This window comes from Dermacentor variabilis, chromosome 2, assembly GCF_050947875.1.
Source record: "Dermacentor variabilis isolate Ectoservices chromosome 2, ASM5094787v1, whole genome shotgun sequence".
Lineage (NCBI taxonomy): Eukaryota > Metazoa > Arthropoda > Arachnida > Ixodida > Ixodidae > Dermacentor > Dermacentor variabilis.
This window is the reverse complement of record NC_134569.1, coordinates 73,542,765-73,569,974: the sequence shown is the minus strand read 5'-3', so window position 1 is coordinate 73,569,974 and position 27,210 is coordinate 73,542,765. Positions and strand designations below refer to the sequence as shown.

Below are 27,210 nucleotides of genomic sequence, written 5' to 3'. Positions count from 1 at the left end.
TATTCAGAGCACGCCCGAACAGAATAAAATTGAGTCTGTAGCGTTGAAGGCGCCAGATACTGGAGAGGAAAATCCCGACGCGGGAAAGTTAGAAGAGCTATCTACTGATTTGCTCATCGCGCCTACGTCAGACGGACTTGATAGGTTGCTAAAAGTCAGCCGGTCGGCTTTGATAGCCGAGCAAAAAAAGGATGGCAGCCTGGAAAACGTGCGCTGCAATGTCAAAGAAGGTATCGCCAGGAAAACTGCGCGTTTTGTGGAAAGAGGTGGAGTCCTGTACCGGAAGTATCTAGACCGAAGAGGAGTGGAGTTCGATCAGCTGGTCGTGCCTCAATGCTATCGTCAGGATCTGTTGCGCTTGTCACATGGGGGTTCGTGGTCCGGACACCTAGGAGTTAAGAAAACTAAGGACCGTCTCTTGCAAGAGTACTATTGGCCAGGGTGTTTTCGGGACGCAGACCATTTCGTGAGGACATGTGACACTTGTCAGCGGGTGGGCAAACCAGGGGACAAATCGAGGGCGCCGTTGAAATTGGTACCTATCATTACGGAGCCTTTTAGACGGCTCGTTATTGATACTGTGGGACCTCTGCCGGTAACAGCCACGGGGTACAGACACATTTTGACTGTGATCTGCCCAGCGACAAAGTTCCCTGAAGCAGTGCCGCTTAAAGAACTCAGCTCAGTTGAGATAGTTAATGCACTACTGTCCATATTTGCGCGAGTTGGTTTTCCTGCAGAAATTCAATCAGATCAGGGCACAGTGTTTACTAGCGCTTTGACGACAACTTTTCTCGAAAGGTGTGGGGTAAAGCTGCTACACAGCTCAGTGTACCACCCACAGTCGAATTCCGTTGAGAAGCTCCACTCCGTCATGAAGCGCGTGTTGAGAGCCTTGTGTTTTGAACATCAAACTGACTGGGAGCTGTGTCTGCCTGGGGTGATGTTTGCTTTAAGGACCGCGCCGCATGCGGCTACGGGGTTTTCGCCAGCTGAACTGGTGTACGGTCGCTCGCTTCGATCTCCGCTTCGCATGCTTCGAGAATCATGGGAAGGTAGGGGCGACGACCCAGTCGTGGTGGAGTACGTGCTTAAGCTCCTCGAACGCTTAAGAAGGGCACAGGAGTTGTCAGGTGAAGCAATGACAAAGGCCCAGCAGAGGGCCAAGGTTTATTATGATCGGACAGCCAGGGCCCGTCGTTTTGAGGTTGGCGATGAGGTCATGATATTGCGCACATCGCTAAACAACAAACTAGACGTGCAGTGGGAGGGCCCAGCGCGAATTGTTCAGAAACTGTCGGACGTTAACTACGTGGTAAGTCTGCCAGGAAAGCGGAAAGCACAGCAAGTTTACCACTGTAATCTGCTCAAACCTTATAGACAAAGGGAAGCAGTGGTGTGCATGATGGTAAACGTTCCTGAAGAGCTTCCGGTCGAGCTTCCGGGACTAGGCTCAGTGACGAACAGGGAAGACACCGGTCAAGTCATTAGTGACCTTATCAGTAAAGCACCGCTGTCGCCTGAGCAGAAAACCGAACTACACCAGCTATTACAAGAGTTTCAAGGTCTGTTCTCTGAGAGGCCTGGTAGGACTTCTGTACTTACTCATGATATAGAACTTACCTCCACAGAGCCAGTACGATCCAAGGCGTATCGGGTGTCACCCCGCCAGAGCGATATTATGGAGGCTGAGGTAAAGAAAATGCTACAGCTCGGTGTTATTGAGGCAGGTGAGAGTGATTATACCTCCCCTTTGATTTTAGTTGAGGTACCGGGCAAGGAACCTCGTCCTTGCGTCGACTACCGCAGGCTTAATTCCATCACTAAGGATCAAATTTATCCGATCCCTAACATCGAGGAGCGCCTTGAGAAAGTTAGTAGCGCTCAGTTTATTTCCACCCTAGATCTTGTCAGGGGTTATTGGCAGGTTCCACTTACAGAAGAGGCTAGTAGGTATGCGGCGTTCATTTCACCAATGGGAACATTCCGTCCTAAAGTGTTGAGTTTTGGTTTGAAGAACGCGCCATACTGTTTTTCAAGTCTCATGGATAAAGTGTTGCGGGGACAGCAAGAATTCGCTTTACCGTATCTAGACGACGTAGCGATATTCTCCGCATCCTGGTCTGAGCATATGACACACTTGCGGGCAGTGCTAACCCGCCTGCGCGAAGCAGGCTTGACAGTAAAGGCTCCTAAGTGCCAGTTAGCACAGGCCGAGGTTGTCTACCTCGGTCACGTGATTGGTCAGGGTCGTCGCCGCCCCTCTGAAATAAAAGTGGCCGCTGTGCGAGACTTTCCGCAACCGCGCACAAAGACCGATATTCGGTCGTTCTTAGGTGTCGCCGGCTACTATCAGAGGTACATCCCTAGGTACTCTGATATCGCGGCTCCCCTGACGGATGCTCTAAGAAAGACAGAGCCTCAAACAGTCGTCTGGGACGAGACAAAGGAAAGAGCTTTTAGCGGCCTAAAGAGTGCCCTAACAAGCCAGCCTGTGCTACGATCGCCAGACTATACAAAAGGGTTCATTGTTCAGTGCGATGCTAGTGAGCGAGGCATGGGCGTTGTACTGTGCCAACGGGAAAATGGAGAAGTAGAACACCCCGTCCTGTATGCTAGTCGTAAGCTGACCAGTCGTGAGCAGGCGTATAGCGCCACCGAGAAAGAGTGTGCATGTCTCGTGTGGGCCGTTCAGAAATTGTCATGCTATCTAGCCGGCTCGAGGTTTATCATTGAGACAGATCACTGCCCTCTCCAATGGCTGCAGACCATCTCTCCCAAAAATGGCCGCCTCCTGCGCTGGAGCCTCGCTTTACAACAATATTCCTTTGAGGTACGTTACAAAAAGGGGAGTCTCAACGGTAACGCCGATGGCTTAAGTCGAAGCCCCTAACGTAGGAATCAGCCTCAAAATTGTTTGTTACTGATGTTTTTCTTCCTGAGGCAGGATTTTTTTTTTAACATATTGCTTTTGTTTAGTGTTTCAAGGTGATGATATGCTTTCTAGTGCAATTTTTCAATTTGTGGACGCGTTCTGAGTGATGCTAGACTACTGTAAGGAACTAGGCAGTGGTCTAAAAAGGGGAAAGAGCCTGGCAGGGCTTAGTGAGGGTGGTGCCGTGCTTGCTGACTGAGCGGTTGAGTTTTCAGCGTAGTTCTAACGCTTGCCGGGAACGAGAACAAAAATGTGAACTCTCCCGAAGTCACTTTGCAGTGTCCCGTGCGAACCTGAACGAGAGAACGAGGCCTTCTCTGTGCGCTGCGCTCAAGAAACGTCAAGGGACGCCCGACTTCGGTTATGAGCATCATCGAGCGACATCCCTCCGGACAGCGGATGCAGTCCCCTGTCCATCGGGATCTCCTTCCCCCGGCGGGGCGGTCTGTTGCGTTTCGCCTGCGACACGTGGTTTTGCCGGCGCGACTGCGGCGGGGCGGCGGACATTTTGGCCCGATCGTCGTCACCGCAACACTCATCGCCAGGTGTTTCCAGGCGCGTCTGCGGCGATGCGACCGCCTAGGGATTTCGTTCCAGTCATTGTGCCCGAAACAGGCGATGCCAAAGCAGGGATCTCATTCCAGTTATTGGGCCCGAAACAGGCGATGCCAAAGCAGGGATCTCGTTCCAGTCATTGTGCCCGAAACAGGCGATGCCAAAGCAGGGACCATCTTCTCGTTACAGTCATTGTGTCCGACCGGCAGCGCCACGACAGTATGCTGCGCAGCGCCACGACAGTGTGCTGCGCAGCGCCACGACCAGGTGCTACGAGATCGTGCGCAGCGCCACGACATGGTGCTACGGCATCGCTACGACAGTGTGCGTCACCATTAGCCCATTGTACATTCACGTGCTCGTCTTTTGAGGGGTTCCTTCTTGCCCTCAACTGCGAGAGTATAAAAACAGCTGCCCCCGGACGCCAGAGGAGGGCTCCGATTTCTTCTGTTGAGTGAAGTGCTCTCCCGTCTCTCTACTTCGGTCAAACCTGACCGCCAACTCTTTGCGATGTTAAAATAAACAAGTTGTTTCGTTGTTACCAGTCGACTCATGCTTTGCCGGGACCTTCGGATGCTTGCAGTTGTACCCCAGGCCGCCAGGCCAACGCTACCCTTGGGGCTTGCGACCCAGGTACAACCACGGGCGTCAGCGCCGAGTTCCCAACAGATCGTACCAGCAGTCAGATCCAAACACGCCGCAGCCAATTGCTTGGGTTGGTCGCCTGTCACCTGGGCAGACAGAGCGCGGGCTTTGTCGTGCGCACGTACTGTACGCCCCTGCTGCGTGTGAGCTTCTGGCTCCTTGTCGTGTCTGACCTGGGCAGGGACAAGGAGCGGCTGATACGGCCGTGTTGCCCTGGCTTCCTGTTCCAAGGTTAAATCGTCTCGGGTCGAAGGAGGCCGCGACTGCGCTCGTGGCATGCATTCATTTCGCTTAGTGTGTGTGTGTGTGTGTGTGTGTGTGTGTGTGTGTGTGTGTGTGTGTGTGTGTGTGTGTGTGTGTGTGTGTGTGTGTGTGTGTGTGCACGCACGCACACAGTGCGTCTACGTGTCTGTCGATAAGCTTTAGTGCAGGTGCGGAGAAGGCGTGGGTCGCCTGTAGACCGCGACACGAATCTCGTGCGTCGTGCAGACAGGCGGATTCGATCTGTTGCTGTTGTAATGCGATACTCGTTTCGTGTTTAGTCTGTATGCGACGCAAGCTAGTCTCGCCGTCGTGTAGTCTGCCCACACGTGGAGTGGATCGATGCACGTAGAGCACTCTGTTCTTCGTGCCGTTTTGTTTGACCTGTCGTATCGACAGTGACTGGATGCGGGGAGTGCTAATTGATCGGCTCCGTTACTCGTCCGCTACCAACTCGCTCTCCCAAACGAGCCATACTTAGAGCCCGCCGATATGAATGGCGATCGTTGCAACGGCGATCCAGTACTTGTCTGCTCATCGGCCTTTGCATGTGCTTCGAGGGCCAAGTACATCAGAGGGACAGAACATTTATCCCTTTGAAGGGGCAAATGTTTTTGGAAAGCGCTGTGGCGTTACACGTCGGCCTGAGCGGACATCGAAACCATCCCGACACGGTTCCACCACCCTTACTGCGACGCCCAGGCGACTATTCGCAAGGTGTGGTCGTGAGGACTTCATTTAAAAGGCTATGCCATGTTGAGTCAGTAATCAAAAGACTAGCGCAAATAACAGGGACACAGAGAAGACGACAAGTGTCTGTGTCCCTGTTGTTTGCGCTGGTATTTTGATTCATGATGACATACCAACTAGGCCAGCTTTCTGCCTTGATCGTCATGTTGAGAGCAACCACTCAATACAGGTGATTATGTCATCTATACGAAGATCAACACACCGCATTCAACACGGCAATAAATGTGGTGCTGTTATACGGGTGTGCGAATAGCAATTTTTAAGACGGATTCGAACACGAATCAAATATATTCACAACGTCTGCAAGTTTTTGTCGTTATTTATACATCGCGCATCATGGGGCGTTGTTCATTAAAAGCACAAAGCGCGTCAGCAAAGTTCGAAGTGCACTGGTCAACTGAAATGCGACACGCTTTTCTAGCTCGCAAACTGTAGCGCTTAGTGTGCTCCAAGGTGCCTGGCTGTACTTTGGCGGCTTTTCGTGAATATGCTTGCTGCTTCGTTTTTTGCTCCCGTGGAGAGTTCACTTCGTCATACCTTGCATTGGGCTGATGCTTTTTGGGATATGAAGTTGTACGATTAAGCGTATTGTTGAGGTTAACTTGATTGTAATCAATATCCCGCGTGTTTTATTTAGCGCGATTAGTTTGACACCGCAATAAAAACAACGCCTGAGTTTTTATTTTCGGAAAGTAAGAATAGTTAGTATGAGCATTTCGACGCATGTTTGGTCGTCAGTTTCGTAGCGCTTCCCTTGTGCCCTCGGTAGGGAGCCTTTCTCGCCAGCTATGTGCGCTTTTACAAGTAATTTTACTGTTCACTTTTGACAGAAGCAGCCGTTCAGCTCAGCTTGAACTCCTGTGATCACCGATCTTGCTAGATTGATGGGAGGCGTGGAGCTTCTTTTGCACCTAAATGTAAATGTGGTGTGCAAGGTGCATAGGTAGGTGCATCGATGTGCAAGTTTAATCTTGCATGTATGCATTCAGACCTCTGCACAGGCACACAAATAAATTGTGCAGATACCACTCACTGTGGAAAGCTGTTATGCGCAGCATTTTGCAGGCGCCTGGCTATCGACCATTGTACAATTTGGTCCGCCTGATATCGTTTAGCGAAACCCCAATGTGTCCCTGTTAAATGAGTAGTATGTGTTGGTCGCTAGGGTGCGCGTGTGTTTGACGTCAGCAGCACAACCACATTCTAGACGATCGTATGACGGCAGTGGCATGATTTATACGCCGGCCGTTTGACGCCAGCTTACGACATGACGATTATTGGGTTCTTTATATTTACGGACGACCGTTAGTGATCAACACGGATTATGACGTCATCGTCGACTACGTGTTATGCACTCGTGCGTACATATGGCTATTTTATGTGGTGTATGTTAAAATGACAATGACCTTTGTACTTCAGGGAAGCAAATGTTAACTTGACCAACGTACAACGTCGTTAACGTTACAACGTTAACGTACAACGTCGCAGTTTCTACGTAGCGCGTGCTGCTACGAGGAAAGTACTGTTGCAAAGCAGGCCGGTCCCGGAGATAGTGCAGTCTCTAACACTGGGTCTCAAACGCAAGCTGTCACAGGGTAAGAAGTGGCACGAGGGTGCACGCATCGAGCGTTTCGAAGAGCTGGCTGGCTGGCTTTGGAGCGAGATAAACATGCGTGCGATCGTGGCCTATCAGTAAAGAAAACAAAAATCGTGGCTTAATGGTTAGGTCACTCACCTGCTGTGCTCGGCGGCAGAGGTTTGATTATCACATCACGCGTCGGTCACGCATTATGTGCGTTAAGGTCGTCTGTTTTTCTGTGCGAGGAAGTATAACTGCGTGTCAAATTTGTACGGGAAATTGCATGACTTGCCAACCACTTTGCTTACTTGGAGTGCCTCGGATCTCATTTGAGCATATTATCGTTTCGCCAACTGTGATTTATCGTTGCAATATTCACTGTTTTTCGCGCGTGGGAGTCGACTGGTGGTTTCGCTACGCAATGACTTCCCATTCCACCCTCCCTCCTTGGGGAAATGTTTCGGTCTTCTAAAGCGAAACTCCTGCAGCGCCGTTCTGTGCTTCGGTCGAAACTAGTCTTGCTGAAAATACTTTCCGAGAAGCGGACGGCGCGGTCCGGGAAAAGGCAGTCTGTATGCGCGTTTCTGGTTTTCGGGGCTGACACGTGATTAGCGCAGTAACGGTCCATTGCACCACTTGATTGCGTATATACGCGTTATACGCCCCTGGATCGATCCCCTGCCGCCATAAACTTTTCCTCGGGAAACTTAATGCGGGTGTCACTGTTGCTCGCTATACTGCAGCTTCTGGCGCGCGTGGCGCACGCACCTGCTTCGTGATTTTGTCTCGGGCGCATCGAGTGGTGCTTTTTTGTACCTGTCAACGGGATTTTCCTTTTAACACCCTCTTCCGTCTTGCTTGTTCTGCCAGCATGGCATTATTAACGCCAAGCTTCCTCAGCCTGTTCCCCCAATTTTGCAGGTGCCGCTGTCTTGGCGAGAACACAACTCGGGCCACGTGTGTGTGTGTTGTGTGTGTGTTGTGTGTGTGTTGTGTGTGTGTGTGGTGTGTGTGTGTTGTGTGTTGTGTGTGTGTGTGTGTGTACTGGCCCGAATAGACAACTTGTTGCTTGCTGCTGCGTCTTGGGCCACTGGGTGCACATTCTTGGCCAATTCGCCAAAGTGGTTGTGCCACAGGGGCGCAACGGGTTTAAAAAGCCTTAGATGTATTTAGATGCGTGTCGTTATACTTCTGTGTGTACACCTCTCATTAACATTCTTCTCTCAGCAAGTATCGTGCACCGCATTCGCGCTAGTGACAGACAGCTGCGGCAGGCGGTGGTGACGCTGTGCTCGTGTCATCCGCTACTTCTGCTACCTCGCTAACTCCATTATTTAGCTCGGAACATTGCTTTGAATCTGTCCGTTCTCCCCCCCCCCCCCCCTCTTTCATGGGTATGGTATGGTATGGAGTACTTCCAGACTGTTTTAGCCCTTTCTAAGTAGTGCTGAATCGCATTCATTACATGTTCTGCTTTGCAAGGCTCTTACATCCGTGTGCCTCTGTCATACGCATCATATGGCACTTCCTTGAGCACTCAGCATTATAAAGTTGGGGTTGAACACGGACGCGCGCGCTGCGTGTTTATTGCTAGAAAACTGGCTGTAGTTCTGTAAGTGGCATTGTTCTTTTGTTACCAGCTTTCGCAGTTCAGTTTCCGGGGAACGTCGTAATAAAATGGCAGTGTTGTTTTAGGCCACGTCGGTGTCGTTATGCCATCCCGTTCAGCCCTTTCGTATTCGCTCGAACGCGAAACAGAACCATATAACGGTCTCGCGGATTGCGAAGTGTAGGAGGTCTCGGAAAAACGGCTCCGTGTCAAACGCCGTTGTCGTTCTAAATTGCAGGCGCTGTTGGAATGTCGTGCGACTTGTATTTCACTTTGTTTCGTCGCCACGCTTTTGTTTTTCGAGCTGCCGGAGTGATGTCACTGCAGATTGTAGTCGTCTGTGCGACGAAAGCTGGCAAATCTCGCCTTTGTCATTTTCTCGTCCACGATTTATAGCACTTTCATCCTCTGCGCTACCTCGTTCTTGTCATACCGTCCTTTCTGTGGAGCTGTAATGAGCGCTTTTTTTTTTTCTCAGAAATTCCGCGCTTTAGCTTTCATTGCGCGCAAAGGGTTCGTCGAACATGACCGGGGCTGTCGCGCCGTACAGATTATTCTTTCTTTCCTCGTGTTAATTGTGCGAGGAAGGCAGGGAGGGCATTGTGACCCCTATACATTCTCGTTCTAGGAACGGGTACTTTGCAACGGCGCATAAATCCTACCTGGAGGCTGTCGCAAACAAACGGTCGAAACAAAGCAAGAACTGGTTCTCGGAAACGTCGTCGTTGTCGCTGGTTCAGGCGCTTACTTGCACGCTTGGTTCCTCGTATAATCGATCGGTCCCCGAACTCTCGCAAGTGCGTCGCGCTCACGCGCGCGCGCGCGTCGCTAATGGACTGCCGCTCCGGGCCGCTTGACTTCGTTTCTCGTTAGAAAAGAAACTTCTCCGAGAAGATGCCCGCTTTTCATTCTTTCATTTTATTTCTTTTCGGAAAGCTGCGCAGTTTGGCAGGCGTGACCGAACAATTCATTGTAGACTTTTTTGCTCTCTCTCTCTCTCTCTGCCTCCGTTTCGGACCTCATTTTCTGATTGTCTTTCTTGAGCGAAGTTTGCCGAAGGAAATGAAACTTCAAGGGAGTGATGTACGACGGGAAACTTTGCCCGGAGCGACTAGAGTCGCCGCTAAAGAGGTGACGGTTCCATCCGTATACAGGAGCGTCGCTAGCGACGCGCTTTTTTTTGCGCGCTTGTTCGTCTGAACACTCTTCGCGCGATAGATTTGGTCACTGATTACGCAGTTTGCCTGTTACGTGCACGGGAGGCGCTTGACCGACTGCAGCACCTTCCGTGTTCGGTGGAATGAGTCATTCTGTCCAACGATACGTATCCTTGCACAGTGCGCGTCTTATAGCAACGGCTGACACGAAACCAGTTTTATAACTTGTTGCGTGCCTTTTCTATTCCTTTGCCCATCTCCGTTTGCCACTTTAAATTTTGCATTTCGTTGGTTGATTACACGATTCGTAATTCAACGCTATATGCTCTAAGGCATCTCCATCAAACGACGTAGGGGTTCGTTAGCGTGGATGCCGTCCTGCAAAAGAATAATTGACCCGCACTTGGAACGTCTTTTTTTTCCACAAATGCCGCAGAAATAGCGTAATTGCCTCGAGGCATAATAAATATCAATCGATATACGTTTCTACTGCAGAGAGCCGGCAACTCCTTTTGCTTGGATAATTAGACATTTGGCCCATATTCAAAAGGACAACTAAAGGACACCAATAAATCAATTTTGACTGGTGTTCTTCCAAATTTTTCTGTTTTACTCGTTCGATTGAACAAGGTTGATTACTAGGGGAGGAAATGCAGGCCAAGCTCCCCTTTCTTGAATTTTACTCCACTGCCTGTACGCCACTGACCTCATATTTCGTTATTTTCTCGTAATCGGGCCGCTTTGGCTTGCGAAAAGTTCCCGAAATTTGCTGGGTTGATTCGTTGCTTTTTATAGAATACAAAGTCGTCCTTCCTCAGCGATTACCTAAATCGGGGTATACGCCTTCAGTGTTCATGATGTAGCGGCGAGGTATACCGAGAAACTAAGGAAATTGTCGCCACCTGCTTTTTTCTTCCTTCAAACATACTTTCTGTCTTACCAAGCCTCTTCTCAGTGGTCACATTGCTTTTGCCGAATGGCAACTTACGCAGCTTAACTTTTATCCTTCTTTAGTATCGCTCTGACTCGGCTTTTTTGAAAATTCTCGTGCTCTCCATGGAGGACGTTCACGCTGCATGCTTGAGCGTGCTCTGAATAAACGTGCTCCCTTCGAGTACGGAAAGGGTCGAGAAGGAGTGAAATATGGCACAAGCAGCTGCTCCCGCGGGAGTGAGTGGTCGGCAGTCCGTCCATTGTTTTTAAATACTCCGCAGTTCACTCTTTAGGCGGCCGTACAAATCTCTAGGAGAAAATGGTGTCGTGACTCCGTGATCGTCACGCGCTCTCCCATGACGCCGATTATAGCAGGCGCTATGGTTTTCAGCCATCCCGCTTGAAGCTCGTTATACTGCGACCTCCACCCGCGCGGCCGCGTGCACTCTGTTTCACTCATCAAAAGCGCGAAAAGAAAAGAGGGAGAGAGGACTGGCAGTTCTATTCATTTTCCTGGCCTGGCTGCTCGTTAATGAGATCGGCGCGGCGTACAGGCGTGCAGACCGTTTGTTCGAGTATAGAGTCATGCCAGGTCAAGATCGTAATCACCTACTCGTCGGCTTTTTGCCTGCGCCCGTGTATTACGTCGCACTGCACACGTATACCGGCTCCTCTTTCCGTGTTTTGGTGCTGATGCGATGCAACCACCTGCACGCACGCTCTCTGCAGAGAAAGGTGCGATAAGCGTGGCACACGGGACGTCACGGCTTGACCCGCGGCTACCATGCCCTCTGTATCCGCCAACTAAACCTGAAATACGGCGTGGTTATTGTCGCCGGAGACGGGTGTTCGCCTGTTGCTTTGGCAATGACGGTCATCGCTGCGGGTTTTGGTTGCACGAGGGGGGCTGCCTACAGCCTGTAGCGCCGCCAATACGTGTAGTTGTCAGTATTACCGTGGCACGTAGCTTTCACGCGGTCAAGTCCGCGAGACGAACTCTCCTCGACCAGCATGTGTTCGGGTCGGTCACACCGGTATTGCGGGTCGAACTTCGTCGGCCATCTTTCATAGTTTGATTGGGGTCAAAATACTTCATTGACCAGAACGCGCGCAGTCAATCGACCAGAAGGGCTGCCTTTCCAGTCAAGTGGTGCTTGCTTAGCGTGGGCCGTTAGTTTCCTGTACGTTTCGCGTAGGCAGGTTTCGCCCCTGCGGAACCAACTACCTTCGCTTTAGCCATTATAGCGATGAGCGCAACGGCCTTCGCCCACAGCGGCCGCCGTCTCGCCTGCGCTTTCGACAGTGCGAAGAATGCGCACGTTTTGCGGGCAGTCTCCTCGCTCCCACTCGGCTTCTTTCGCGCCGGAAAAAATTATAGTGCCTTTGGATGACTTGGCTGCCGGCATTTCTTTGCTAGCACTGCACTCATGCAAGGAACCAGCTGTCAATTCGGCCCAGCTACATCCGAGATCTATCTGCAAGGAGGCCGCCTTCTTTGCGAGTTCGTCCAGAACTCCGAACTACTACTGCCTTTTGGCATATCGACGTTGCGATATTTCTCTGCCTTCTCGTGCACCTCTTAGAAAAGTGAAATGCCTTTGGCGTCATTCGCGGACCGGAGAGCGTAGCGTATACGTTTTCGACGCGCTGTGTTTACCTGCGCACCGTGGTCTACGTCGAGACCGATTTTCCTTCTTGCGGTTCTGCGGACATTGACCTGAGGCACGCTCGTTGAAGCACAACGTCCTCGTGCGATTTGCGTGCGCGCGTATTTTTACTGTGGCCAGCATGCCCTTCTGCGCTTCTATAAGCCCCTGTGTTCTTATATATGAGGACTTTTTGAGAACACAGTCGCCTTTTCCGCAGCCCGCATGGCCCATGCCCCTCAAACCGCTATCTTTGCGCGCGCGCGCGCGCTATGGGGACAGTTCTATTCGGTGCCTTCGTGCGTCCTCATCTCTTTCGAGACTTAAACACGGGCTATAGCCGCATTCGGCCAAGGAGAGCGGACGGTCCGCCCTGCAACAATGGCCAGTTTGTCGCTCCCATTCGCACCTGCGTTCCGCGCGCGTCACCCCGTTGTCGTTTCACGCCACCCGCTACTATTGTGCTGCTGCTGCTCTTTACGCGTCGGTACGTAGTCCCCAAGTGTAAGAAAAAAAGAATGAAACTAGGAATTCTTTCTCTTCTTCTTTTTTTTTTCTTTCACTATCATCCTGTGTTTTTTAGCTTCGATTTTTTTTCTCCGTTACAATCTATGGCTCCGCAGGAACCGTCACGGATGGCTGCTTCCTCCACGAAAAGCAAGATGGGAGCCGCCTTTCTTTCTTGGCGATATCGGTACACCGATGTCGGGCGCCTTGGCCCTGAAACCTGGTTTGCGCAAAAGAAAAGAGTACGCCGGGCGAGGAGGTTTACAGCAAGCGCATTTGGCGCACTACACGCCCCACCGCGACGACGATTTCCTTTGCTTTTCTCCCATATCCTCTGCATCTGGACGCGCTCGTACGCTGGACTCTGGGCTGCTATTGCCGTTTCGGCTGCTGCTGCTTTCCTTCATTCATCGCTGGTTTTGTAGTGCGTAACGATGTGCGTACGCGCATACGCTCGTACTCTTTTGCTGGGAAGCGAATTCGCGGACTTGTCGAGGTGTGTTCCCACAATTAGGCAGAAAAAGCTTTGCATCTCGCCCTGAATATGGCTTTTCATCAGGACTCCCTCCCTCGTTTCCAGCTTCTGGCTCGCGTGTGAGATCTGGTTGTTGATAGACCACTATTCACAAACGCTCGCACATGGGCACAAAGAGGCGGAAAAGAACGATGAAAAAGAAGACACACACAATCCAAGATGCAAAGATTCGCACGCTGGAGGGGATGGACTCTCGTTGCGAACGGCGGGCTTTCGAGATGTGTGGCCCGCAAGTCGTCCCTGGTCGTCTTTAGTGCTGGCCACTTCTGCGCGCCGTGTACACTGTCCGTGACCTTCCTCCGTCCGTGTAGCTTCATGCTCTGCAGAGCAAGCGCGTATGTGCCGACGAATCGGTGGCGTTATAACGGCGCTGCGCGCTGCATTCTAAACAGCAGGCGCCGGCAGACCACGACGTTTCGTGCCTGGCCGCCGGCTAGCGCTGGCCTTTGTCCGCGAACAATCGCCTCTGGATGACACGTCTTGCTGATGCGAGACAGTGCGCGTCGCCGAGCGGCTTGTGTACTATAGACTGTTGACCTTAGCGCTTTCGCGCGACGTGCATGTATACTGCTGTGTGTGATGCTGCCGCACACGCACTGCCTGCTCTTTTCTTTGTTATACTCCGTTTAATAATCGGCAGGCAACGCTTTTGAGGCATGTACAGGCATAGCAAACGGTTAAAAAACGTATATGCACCCTGCGCACTTTGTTGTTGAACTGCGCGTCGCAGACCTTAGTAGCTTCCCATATATATCGCTACAACTTTCGCAGTTAATGCCGCGAAACGAGAAGTGCGCTGGCGACTGCTCTTGCGAATATTTTTTCGTGTTCTCGCACTCGATGATTCGTCCCCTGCGATGGCGCAAGCTATTAACATTGTCCATTGCCGATCGGAGGTGATGACGTCTCCCTAGTGGACGCTTCTGGGCATCCTTAGTTTGAGTATTATCATAGCATTTATCATCGCACGTTTTTTCTTAGAAATGTCTAGAAAAATTTTCCCCCACCCAAGATTTTGTCCCGGGTCCGCCACGTGTCAACTGTTCGCCATCATCGACGCTGTCGTCGTATCGGCGTCGTGCCGACGTCATTGTTGTCTCGGTTGTCGTCGGACTAGCCATGGCAAGACTACGTTTTCCTTGAAGTTACCCTCAGCACATTTGTTTTTTAAACATTCGGTCGTCGTAAGTTTGCGCAGCCGTGCAATTCACCCTTTCCTCTTACAAGCAAGCAGTCGGTGAAATGGCGGGTGACAGCGATGTATAGTCGGTCGTTTAACGATCGGTTATTGTCGACCTTCAGTGCGCTTGGCTCGACCTCGAGGTCAGTGCCCGTTTTCCTCCTTCAGAGCTTCGGTGGCGTTCGTGGTCCGGGCTTCTTCCCATATTGAAAGCTCGACTTATAATTTGCCCTTTAGGTGGCCTTGTTTCTTGCGATTCGGGTATCATTCTTCCTCCTGGCCAAATGTCTATGAAGCGACGACGGTTCAAAGAGCGACGAACTCGAAACTTGCAGGATGGGCACACACGTACACGCAAACGCAGGTTATAGATGCGAATTATTGCCACTGTATGCATATCCATTTTGTTTTTGTCTACAGTTGAATATAGTCCATGCCTGAGTGCCACCTATGCGTTCGCGGCCAGCCAGCGGGTGCATAGTTGTGCGCGTAGCAATCTGTATACGAGGACGGAAGTGTATACACCGATGACCAATGGCTATGATCAGTCTACTGCGGAGCACGCGCCGCCCGTACCGTTATTTCCGCGGCGGTCGCGGACCCTCCTGATCGTCGTCGAAGGCAAGCCGGGCGCATCGCAATAGCGCGGGCCGTTCCTGTCGCGCGCGCTGTCCGATTGCGGATCCGTTCGCGTCCCCCGCGAGCGCCGCCCATGTGGGGAACCGGTCCGCACAGCCTCGGTGCGTGTTGGCCCCTTGGCTGACCCCTCCGGTGTGACCTCGACGCACGGGGGACCGGGTCGGTCGGCCGAAAAAGAAGAGTTCCTCTCCCGGGCAGTTGGCGTGTTTCGTGGTTCCTTTTCGCTGACGCCAGCCTCGTTTCGTTGATAGGGCCACGCGCCTTCCCTGGAAGTATCGTCCTACATATCGCCCTGTGCGTGCGTGCGTGCATGTGCGTGTACTCAACTCTCGCTCCGTTATTTTGGTCCTATAGATCCTTGTCTCGTTTTTGTATCATGTACAAGAAAAGAGGAAATGTGCGTGGATCGAGATGAGATTGCTGAGCGTGCTTTTCAGTCTGTGTGGGGGAGGAGGGGGGAAGTCCCAAATTTGATCGCTCGCTGCACAGCGGCGCTGCAGCTTCGAGGGCTCGATCCACTTGTAGCATAGTCAAATAACGTATTGCGTGGCCACAAAACCGCAGCCATTCTCGGACCCAGTTAATGGGACCTCGCGGGGAACAAATTGCGTTTGTGGGTGTGCGTGCATGCGGTCGAAATTTTATGTAGCATTAATATGGCGACTGTTCCTTGTTGCGTCTCGTGTGTGTGTGAGAGCAGTTTGCTTTCTTCCGTCTTGTTGGTGCACAAGTCGGTCAATTCTTTCGGCTTTCTTTGTCCACTGACATAGTGTGACCACGGTGTGTGCACACGCTGCTAATGTACAGGACGACCTTAATGCGCTTTCGAGGATGACACGACCCCTGGCTGTGCTTGTACAGTTGCGTTTATGTCGTGTACTCGACGCTAAGCTCTTTCCTTGTTCGTTGTGGGAAGGCTTGGTCGTAACGTTGCTGTGAAGTTTTTCCATATATGGGGTGAGTGAAAACTGCTGGGAATGTCAAGGTATCGGCGGTGCCGTTGGAGCGCACGTGCTCGTGGTTCCTTGCGTTATCGTACCATCGGTGTTTATTGTCGGCTTCTTCTGTATGGCCAAATACTTCGCTCCAAAAGGAAAGGGTAGGTTGCTGCTAATGCATAAACGAGTTAGTTATTTAGAGTTTTATGGCGCAAAAGCAACTATATATATAAGCCAACCACATAAATGAGTTGGCAGCATAGATGCGTACGTTCCGAAGACATTGCTGCGACGGTCGAGACACACTTAAGTTTATGTAGGCAGTTTACCTTTGCCCTCTTCTGTTCATCCTCTAAACTGTTTTTTTTTCCTTCATAGTAAGCGCCTATAACCGCATCGGTGGAGACAAACGCAATAACGCAAATAGTTCTCAGGCACGAATACTTGAATGTTTGTGGAGCGTTATCTATCCGACAAGGAAATCAGGTTCACCGAAGCACTTGTTCCAGTCTAGCGACCTGTGCGTCTGCCCAAGCGAGCCGTCATCACCTCATGGAACGTATGGTGGAGTCAAGCTCGTATGCGGCGACCGAAATCCCCACGTGATATATATTTCTATATGGCGCGCTGTCGGGCCAATACATGGTCACGCGGGCCTGTCTCCCGCGTGACCTTCCGTAATGAACTTAGTTCCTGTGGTTACGCATTTGGCGAAGAGTAGATTAGTGCCGGGTCACTCGTACGCCTTTTAACGACCGCATGCGTGCTCATGAAGGCGGCGGCCAGCGTCGCACATGCGGGCGCATGCAATATGCACTTACAACGCAGCCGCCGTATAAGCGATGCGCGATCACGACAGTCGGCTGCGGCTTGGCCCCGCTCCTGCATAATGGGCGGACGGGGGCGAGGTGCCGCGGTCTTTGCGGAAGCAGCGAAAGTGTTGGCATCTCTCATGAGACCCCACGTGACCGCGCGCCGTTGTGCAATCGCTGCGCCCCGGTTTCCTGCATGGGGCTTCGACGCAAATGTGAGAAACGTGGCCTTATGGGCGATCTTGCGATCCGGTAGTGATGCTGCCAGGTTTCTAGGCTGCGAAAGGATGGCCGCGTTTCGCTCGCTTGTAATCAAGTGCTCGTCTGCGTTTGTCAACGTGCGGCGACTATGAGAGCCTTCTCTCTCTGCTTCCATCTATGGCGCGTGAAGAGTGGGGACATCGCGTTTCGTTAATATATTTTCCATTTCATCTCGCATTTATCGCGTTTCCTTGACTGAAGGCGCTGGAACACTGGGACAGTCTTTGTCGTCACTAACGTGTTAATCACAGCCAGCTGCAGCTCTTGTATGGCACATTAGGCTCTTCTCCGAAGGATCGCTGCACGCGTGTTTCCAAGACCTTCAGTGAATATTTGACAGGCCATGGTAAATCTCACGTAGGATTATCCAAATAGCAGTTAAATATTCTTTTTTCAAGCATTTTGTCCTGCGCAAGTGCACCACCTGGCAGATCATTACATCAGTGCTTGTCGGCTCCTTTTCGTTCTTTTCCTGCATCTGGATACACGCACAGGTTTTTGCTTGTACGAGTATAGTATAGTCGGTATAGTACCACCGCCACGTCACCATCAGAAGACACAAGCCAGCAGGACTTATAGTTAGCATTTTGCTGGCAGCTGTTAATCTAATCGTGTTCACTGGAAAACGGTTGGCTTAAGTGGCACGCAATGACCGTTCGGGAACAGCTGTTCTGACCTGACCTTCTATAAATAACGGTGCTGTAGCCATGGATAGCTTAATTTGGCTCACATCTTGGAAGCGTCTAACTCAACAATTAACATTCCGATATTGCTCTATTAACGATGGATGGATCACGTTTCGTTAGTGTTCTCTATTTTAATTGTTTCTGCGACATAAATTAGCGATAAATTTTGTGACGCTTGTCGTTGGTATCGCGTTTATAATTCGCAGAATGCGTCAACTCTCGACCGCCATTAACGTGTTACAGTCCGCTGCAGCTGTTTTTTTTTTTTTTTTTTTTTGTGGTGGGTCTCATTGAGACGGGAGTGAGCATTTAAACGACGCACTTATATTTCAACTATCCATCGGACCCATGCATCGGATGAACTTGCAGCTATGTTAATTTATTTGTCCTATTTATGTCCTTCTTTCGCAAATTCATTCCGCTGCGCAGTGACACCACAATGGTTATACCGTGCGCTCGTTTAGTGTGCCATTCCAGGTCACTGGGACGATTTATTGCGGCGGTGATGATCGCCGTCTGATCTGCATCTACGTTTGTACCACTCGCATTCCCAAGCAGCACGCTTGGAAAAGGTCACGACCACGCGGCTCCAAGTGCAGCTTACGGAGGGCGCAAGTGTGAAAGTCGCCGTGGATGGGTGGGAGAAAGAGTGGGCCGGTGTATACCTTCTGCACGTGGTTGCGCAAGACGCGTGCCTAACGAGCTCTGACGCGAACACACCGAAGAGATCGTGTCCGCCGCAGGCCGCTTGCTTGCTTGCTCACTCGCGCGCACGGCGGTTCCTCAGGGTCACAGAGGTCCTGGATGCGGCATATAAGGCCACGTGCGAGAGAACAGCAGCAGCAAGAGCTCGCGCGCCCATGAAGGGGGCGAATGGTGAGAGAGGCAGTGGCTTGTCCTGCCGGCTGTCCGTCCGTCAGAGAACAATGGCTCTCGTTTGATGGGCGTCTCATTTCGTTGGGCTGCTTGCACGTGCCGCCACTGCGACGCTTGATCTATATGCATGCGCCTTGACGACGCACACTTGCGTCTCTTGGTATGGTACCAAAGGAAATTGCGATCTTATGCGGTTTGTTGGTAATTTCTGTGCCGCTAGTGAAATAACTTGGAGAAGAATGCTGAAAGCGAATTCAGCAAGGAAAACGTTAATTTGAATTCTCGTTCTTTCGGGTTGTTCGCTTACATTGACAGACATCCTCGATGATTTCTGCAGTTTTAAAGCGAATATCTTTCATTGCCTCTCTCGTCCGTTTTCGTGGTTGTATAGTCGGTAGTTGATCAACTGGTGCCTCCAGCAGGCACCAGTTTTGCTTTAGGGTTGGGAGTGTTCGACAAGTGGAGTTTTATTGTACGGGTTTTTTTTTTTTTGTTGCACGTAACATGAGCTCGACGCAGGGCGCACGTTCTCTATATCTGAACAATTTAAGAATAAGTACCTACAGTATACTAAACGACAAAATCTTTCTTCTTGGCTGTCGCAAATACATGACCGGAAGTTTTCTTGGGTCCTGAACACGCTGCTGCCACAGCGGATAAAACGGTCTGTATCTAGGGGCTCCGGCTTCGCCCTACTAAAGCTCACGTAACCGCCAAAGAGCCTCATGTCATCTTCAGGTTGTGCGGTCGCTTTCTTTGATTCTGATAACTTTAGTAGGCAACTTGTTCTTTCTTTTCTGCACTGTCCTGTCTGAGTAGCGTGCATGGATGTGACTAACCAACGCTTGTCTGGCATACTAATCTCTCTTGGCACGCAGTGTGCATAATAGACCACCTATAGCAACTCTAGAGGAAGTTTAAGACTGGTTTGAAGAGGAGCTGTTCGCTGAATTCGCTAGGCACCATAGTTGCGGGGAAAGCTTTTCTATGTTTTAGTATTCTTTTTTATTTACACTTTTCTCACTCCTTAATTTGGCCTCTTCGTTCACCAGTTGCGGAAGGGGTGTGGTTAGGTGCCAGTGCAACTTTCGGGTGGACAAACGCCTCACTACGCCATAGACGTAACCACACGAAATTGTTTTTTTTTTTTTTGGTTTTGATGCAGTGTGTACGTGGAGAAAGGTCTACATAATTTTTCCTCTGGTTGGGCGCACGTGTTTACACACAACCTTCCTTGGGTAATCCTGCTGCATTTAGACTGACGGCATCATTGAAGTCTGTTGCCTCCGATAGTATTACCAAAAATGGCAGAATGTTGTTACGTGTAGCTGATGCACAAGGCTATATACAATATATTTACATGTAGGCCAACGGTGGCCAAGATGGCGACCTTATAGCAATCGGGAACACGTCTTCGTCCTCTTCAGTCCAGCCGCACTGTGGTGGCTGTTCCCTATCATTACCCCCGAAATACATAGTAGCACCGTCCCGGTGCTTAAGCTACACATCCATGGTGAAAGATGTGCGATAGGGCTTCAGTCTCGCTACGTGAGCGATGTCACTTGCGGCTGACGACGATGACGGGCCTGCGGGGATGATTTCATTAGTGACATCCGTCACTTGTCGCAGCACATGGTTTGGACCAGCGTAGCGCGGCAGCAGCTTGTCGGCCAGGCCCATACGGCGGATGCGTGACCAGAGGACCCGGATAAAAATTTGGAGGACGCTTAAGCTTCACCTTTAATAGTGGAGCGCGATAGCATTCAAATGTCCCTTAGTGCTCCTCACGCCCCCCGGCAACTGTAGCTTATCTAACCGTAATGTTTACAGGGAAACGCTGGCAGTGAACGCTTTGCACGAAGGGCGACCTTTTTCTTTTTTTGATGGTGCGCAAGGAACCGAGGGGGCTGCGCCGCTTCTGTTAAAGCAGATCTCAAACGCTATCGCTTTAAAAGGGGTTTGTGTTCGAGTTCCTGCATAACAGAATTGTTTTCTCATATATTCAAATTACAATCCGACGCCATCCTGTCTGTAAGTTGTAAGTCGTACTTTACGATTTTTCGGACGCAATTTACTTCGAGAAATTCAGTAACTTCTTTGCGCTAGACGGAGGGCCTGCATAGTTGGGTATGCCTGGTTCGGAATTATTCCCGAAACGATGGACGCCGATGCTGGACGCCGATGCCGGATTTTCTGCGACACGGGGCCCTTAACGCTATCGCACTAGGAGTTCCCGTTGCGATGGTGGCAATAAGAGGCCTCTCTGAGGCTTCTGTGAGGCCTCTAGATGAGTGCGGGTGAGCTGCCGCGCGTGGCCGGCGCGTGCAATCGCGTCGCGCGCGTATTCAGTGGCAGAACATGCGGGAGTGGACAGCAAGGTGTCCAAAGGCGACGCTGGTTCTTGGCCAGCGTCGCCAAGATAAAATGGTGAATAGCCGACGGTGTCGTGACGTGAGGAATTATACGCGAACTTCACATATGGTATAAAGATCCCAGTCGTGGTGGTCGGCCGAAACGTACTTCGAAAGCATGTCGATGATGGTCCGGTTGAGGTTCCGTGTGTCCGGTTTACACACAGAAAACGGAAGCGATGGTGTCCACGTTTCCCGGTTCTTCCACGGGTTAGCGGGACAGTCTGCATCCTGGTGCAAGTGTCCCGTTATTTAGGACGGAGAAGGTATATTCTTGCAGGCATACAGCCCAGTGAGCGAGTCGTCCTGTGGGTCCTTGAGTGAGGATAGCCATCAGGGAACGTGGTGATCAGTGATGACACAGAATGGACGTCCGTACAAGTATGGACAAAACTTAGCAACTGCCCACACAAAAGCAAGGCACTCGCACTCTGCAGTTGAATAATTGCGCTAGGGGTAGTGGGGGCGGTGATAGAAGTCGCCTGGCATACGCTGTAACGCGATCATGACCACGCTGGCGTTGCACTAACACTGCTCCTATGCCGTGACCACTGGCATCAGTTCGAACTTCCGTTGAGGCATACGTGTCAGTGGGCCAGGGTTGGAGGCGTGGTAAGGACAGTTGTGAGATGAGAAAAAAAAGATGCGGCATGATCAGGACCCAAGAAAACGGGTCGTCTTTCTTCAAGAGATCGGTAAAGGGTAAGGGTAAGTAATTGTCAGCAGAGTGTGCGGAACGGTAACACCACGTGTAAGCATAACGCCCAGAATTGGTGCGACGATGTAATCGCCGTCAGGTACAGCTGGCGTGGAAAACAAGTCGACGTGTGTCACAGATTTAGGCTGAAGGTGAATAAAATGCATGCATCTTAAACGGATTTGATGCGAGTCCACAGGGTCGGCAAGAAGAGGCAAGGCGAAGTGAGCCGGCCGAGCAGTCAATGAGGGCAGAAAGAGTGGCGAGAAAATCCAGACAGAGAATGAGTTTGTGAGGGCAATGCTCGACGACGGTAAAGGGAACGCCGGTGTTTATCTCAGCGATGGTGAGTGGGGCAAAGCACATGCCAACAATAGCGACAGTCCCTCCGCCGGCGACTTCTACGGCTCGGTGCGGGGCAGGCGTCAGAACTTTCTTCAACCGACGGCTAAGAGCGGCACTCATAATGGACACATGTGCCCCGGTGTCAATCAACGCGTACACAGGAACATTGTCAAAAAAAAAAAAAAAAAAAACGTCCGAAAAGCTTCTGGTGCGTGGGTATAGTCGAGCGATGATTTCGCGCCAATGTCGTCAATGCAGCACCGCGTCCAGCAGCTGTACTGTCTAGGTTTCCGGTCGCGGGGGTGCTGTGGAGGAGCACGGCGTGACGGAGGCGAATGAGATTGACGGCGGGACGAAGGAGAGCGGGTGTAACGGGTTCTTGTCAGAAGTGGCGCAGGGTCATAGGATGGGTTGGGAATAGAGCGAGCGAAGGAAAGGGACGGACTAGAGGGACAAGGGTAGGAGGGTAGGCGGCAGAATATCTTGTCGGAGAAGTCCAGCAGGTGCGGCTGTAGCGAGCGATATGCCCAATGCGTCGACAGTTCAAACATATCGGCTTGTCGTGAATGGTGCGCCATTCGGACGGGTTGCGTTATCCAGAAGAGGACTAAGAGGAGCGGGGTGGGAACGAGGGTGTATAAAGAGGTTCAAAGCGCACGGGACGAACGGAGTGAAGGCCGACGTTCGACAATTCTTGGCGGACGACGGCCTGTATTAAGGAGATCGCCGTCGAAGGATCACATGACGGGAATGAAGTGGCCGCTGGTTGTGCTGCTTCGACCTCACGACGAATGATGCGGGTTAAGTTGTCACATCGTGAGGGCTGGTGGAAGAAGTCGTCACAAGATGACGTAGCAGCTGCGTTGGGAAGGCGCGTGATTTGTTGGGATACTCGGCGGCTTTTAGCATGCTCGAGACGGCGGCATTCCACGAGGATCGTATGGATGCTGGCGACGTTGTTAAACACCAGTAGATTGAAGGCGTCGTCATCAATGTCTATGAGGACGTGAATAACCTTATCGTCCTCCAACATGTTCGAATCGGCTTTGCTACAAAAGCCAAGACGTCGAGAAGGTACGACACGTGGGACACTGTCTTGTCTGTACGCATGCGGCAATGACCTTTGTATTGAGTTGGCGACCAAACGGATTGTCAGAAAGGTTGCCTAAAGAGATCCCAGCTCGTGATCTCCTCTCTTCGGGATCCTGGAACCTTGCGCGTTTAGTGCCGTCGAGATAGAAAAGAACGTTTGTGAGCATAATAGTGGGATCCTACCTGTGACGTGCTGACACGTTCGTACAATCGGAGCCATTCGTCAACATCAGGATTGCAGACTCCGGGGAAAACGGCAAGATCCAGAGGGTGGAGGGGAGGGATGGTGACGTAAGTCGTGGCTTCAGGCGTACAGGCTTGCGTAGATGAAGTGCCGCAAGCAGGAGCCGAAGTTGCATTGTCGGCGTTGCGGACGCTGCGAAGCTCCATGGCGGGCACGGGGAACGTCGACGTCCACCAAGTCTTACGTGTAGCACATGCACAAGAAGTACTGTACAAGAATGTACAGTATATTTACACGTAGGCCAACGGTGTTCAAGATGACATGAAGCACCAATTAATGGCACAAACCCAATGGGGGGGGGGGGGGGGGATAGGCCAGGAAACCGGGTGGTAATGTGATTTAAAAATGAAATTGGTTTATAAATAAATAAGGCGACCCTATAGTGGGATAGGATATCCTTCTTCAATGGCGAGTAATCGGGAACACGTAGTTTTCCTCCTCTTCAGTCTACTAGAACTGTGGCGGCTGTTGCGTATCAATATTTTAAGTAGTCACTAAGTGTTCCAGCATTGCATCGCTTTTAGATCCGAGAGCAAGTGTGTATACTCTGCCTGTTTCGTAACCCAGTCTAGACAGGTCTTTCTACAGAAGAAGCGGGAGTTCACCTTTCGCTGCCCTTTGTTTAAACTTTCGACGTCCTTGAGTGCCGCGTATGCGTTCGCGCGCGCTTAGTCGCGAAGTCCAGAAAAAGCGCCACCCGCTCACGCCACGGCAGGGGCGCTCGCCCGCTCGTAACAACCTCGCCCACGCTGCCCACGGCTAGATGAGGCGCTCTAGCGGGGGAAAATCCCGAGGGCAAACGTGCCCGAAAAGTATTACCTCCGGCAACAAAAACCAACACATAGAATACAGTCGAAACAGAGCGCCTACGTGCTCCCAACACCGCGCTCTCCACCGCGATTGCGCGTCGTCGGTCTGCATCGTCTCGGCAGCCGATGCGGCCGGCGTAGCAGCAGGCAGCAACAGCAGTCGGATGCGGCCGACAAGCCATGTCGTTCACCGCCAAGAAGTGCACTACGCGCGATGGAGCGTTACGAGGTAATCGTCGCGAATGGGTCTCTCGGACGATAAGGGCGCGTGCTTCCATCCGTCTGAAGCGCGCGTTGGAATGGCGTGCATCTGGAGCCGCGTTACATAGCGATGGCTTTTCTTTGCCGCTGTGACTTCGCGGTTCCTTCTGTGCTGGCACGGGCATTCCTGTGGCCAATCGGGATAGCCGCATCCTGGAGATGGCGTAGGTGCTACGACGCATACGTTCACGAACGCTGTCAGGGGCGCACCGTGCCTTTCGTTCGCGGGGCGCTCCTGGTTGCCTCTTATGGGGGTTGTCGGCATCGTATTATGTTGATATTGACGCTCGTATGGATTAAACTCGCCAACATAATTGTTGTATTGGCTTTTATTCATTGGAAGTGCGGTGGCAAGGCATGTAAAGTTCATTTACTAGAATTCTGTCCCGCCTTTTTTTATTTGACTGTTCGTACACACAATGGTGTTTGTGGCAGCACCCACAGCACTGTCACTAGAAACGCTGTGCTGTAGGTGATTCGTTCATTGCGGCCAAGCACTTGTGGCTTCGATTGCCAGTCAAGAAATCTGCTTTGTGCGAGTTCGTTTCCTCGGCTTTAAAAAAAAAAAGGAAAACTGAACGGCATTTGATTTTAATGTGCCAGCCTAACTCCATCGTACTGAAAATTTTGAGCAATAAGTTTTTTGTAATATGTACAACGGTGTGGTTTAATTTCGTACGGAGTTCAGCTGGCTTCCTTGTTTTGTTCTGCATGCACCACAGTGCAAGAATATGTACCTGGTGTTTTAATTCATGTTGCTCTTCATAGGCCTTCAGTCTTCACTATGACATTTTATGTGAGTGCTAAATTATTACAGCATGTTAGCCGTCACATTGTATAATGCCCTGTTTGTTGTAGCTGTCTTTGCATGATTTCTGAGCTACATGCTAGTCCCTTTTACTATTGATTCTTCATCTGCCAGTTTTGCTGAGGCTGTTAAAAAGTCAATTGGAGAAATGCTTAGCATCTTTGTTAATGAGTACCTTAGCACATCTACATTTCATGGCGCTACAGAATGAACACAGCATTTAGGAAACAGGTCATTTGGGATAAAATGTGTGTACTTTTGCATTTTGTTTCATCATCCCTTTTCATGTATGGGCTATGTTTAGGCATTGTCGGAACTGAATGGTTCCCATAGTTACGAGCAATAAAAACAGCGCTAAACGACAGGACGAGTGAAGGGACACAGACAACAGCGCTTTTGTCTGTGTCCCTTCACTCGTCCTGATGTTTAGCGCTGTTTTTATTGCTCGTAATCATGAACCAACCAGCCCAAATGCGTACTCTTCTGCAGTTTATTGCTTCCCATAGGGCTGCATGCCATCTTGTCTGCAGTCGTTCTGAGACTTGTTGGAACTTCTATGATCACTCTCAACTATCTGTAGCCCTGCTCAGTTGCCAGGTAGTTGCTGATTGTTGATCATTATTGCTTAAGTAATGCTGAAAGCACTGCGTTTAAGCATTTAGACTTCTGAGCATATTCTCAGTGAACAAGGATAGCCTAATAAAGAAAATGCTGATTTGCACATTTTTGAATTTAAAGAACTGAAAAAATTTTTTTTGCTTATTTTGTTGTATTAGATGGCCAGATTCTGTAACCACAGTATGTCACCTCAGTTCCATCTGTGCATCAAATCATGAATTGTAAAATTTTAATGTGACAAATTCAAAAGGTGTGCCAAATTTTTTGGCATAGGGATATTTTACAAGTCATCTGTGTATGGCATTTTGTGTTTTTCACGTGCCTGACCTCTTGTGTAGGAAAAGTCTTTCATGCAGGTACCACTTTCATTTTCTAACTTTACTTTTTCATAATTTTTTTACAATTGGTACTAGATTTGGCCATATATTTTTTTAAAATCTATGGCATAATGGGGAGTAGTTGCTGGAACATTATGGCAGCTTTCCTAGCACTCGTTTGGTATTTCGCATTTTCTGGCGTGTGAAGTTCCCATTCTCACTGAGTCATATTGATGTTATTTCAGAGGTGTCTACTTATGTAGTTTCTTTTAATTTTTTAGCTTAAGCTTTCAAGCTTTTAGCTTGTAGTTTAGCTTTAAAGTTTAATTTTTGTTTAGTGCCGTAGCTTTAAAGTAGCAAAACAAGAATAGCCAAGTTACGTTGAATCAACTGAGATGCATGGCTTGTCTAGGCTATGCCATTGTACCCTGTGCCTGATTGGGAGCATTTGCTGTTATGCCCTTTGAACTTTAGGGCCGCTTTCTATTTAACTTTTGAGCCCAGAATGACTTTTTCACCATTGTTGCCGCACTGTTAACTAGAATTTTCTGTTTTCTCTGTGCAGGAGGAGTGCTCATGAAGTCCTTTCGTCTGAAGCTCGGCTGCGCTCTTCCTACGCTGCAGCCAGTGACGATGGACTGGAGGTGAACACACGAGGCCTCTACTCTCGTGAGACCAACCGGACACAACCTATCACGCAAGACGAGAAGACAACTTGTAGTGGAGGTATTGCACAAAGGTGAGACATGACTTGGCCTGAACACGTAGCTTAGCAAATGTGCCACTGCTCATGTGCTTCAGTTTCTGTGTGCCGTAAACCAGAATGTACAGTTGAGGCTTGAATTCGTACGCAGTATGAACGCATTGATGCTTTTTACGTTAAAGGGGAATAAGTATCCTGAGCATGCAAGTTCAAATATGTTCTCTTACTTGCATGTTTATTACTGGGCCATTGTAATATTCAATTCCAAAACTGCATATAAAGCAACAAAGTTGCCATCTATGAAATTTCTTGCAGAAAGGGGCCCAATGATCTCGGTAAACATGGCCTTCGAGCGCTGACGTGGTGCCGTCATCTATGTACTAGAATAAAAACTAAGTGGA

General features: G+C 50.4%; 1 protein-coding gene across 9 annotated transcripts in view; it reads left to right on the top strand.

Moving 5' to 3' along the window:
• The window catches only part of Svil (Supervillin), a 360,495-nt gene that overhangs the window by 262,077 nt on the left and 71,208 nt on the right, over window positions 1-27,210 (top strand). For all 9 annotated transcript variants that reach the window (XM_075680927.1, XM_075680923.1, XM_075680924.1 and 6 more), the window contains one exon: window positions 26,672-26,845. In XM_075680927.1, coding sequence (XP_075537042.1) covers window positions 26,672-26,845 — 174 coding nt within the window. The remainder of the gene's footprint in view (window positions 1-26,671; window positions 26,846-27,210) is intronic.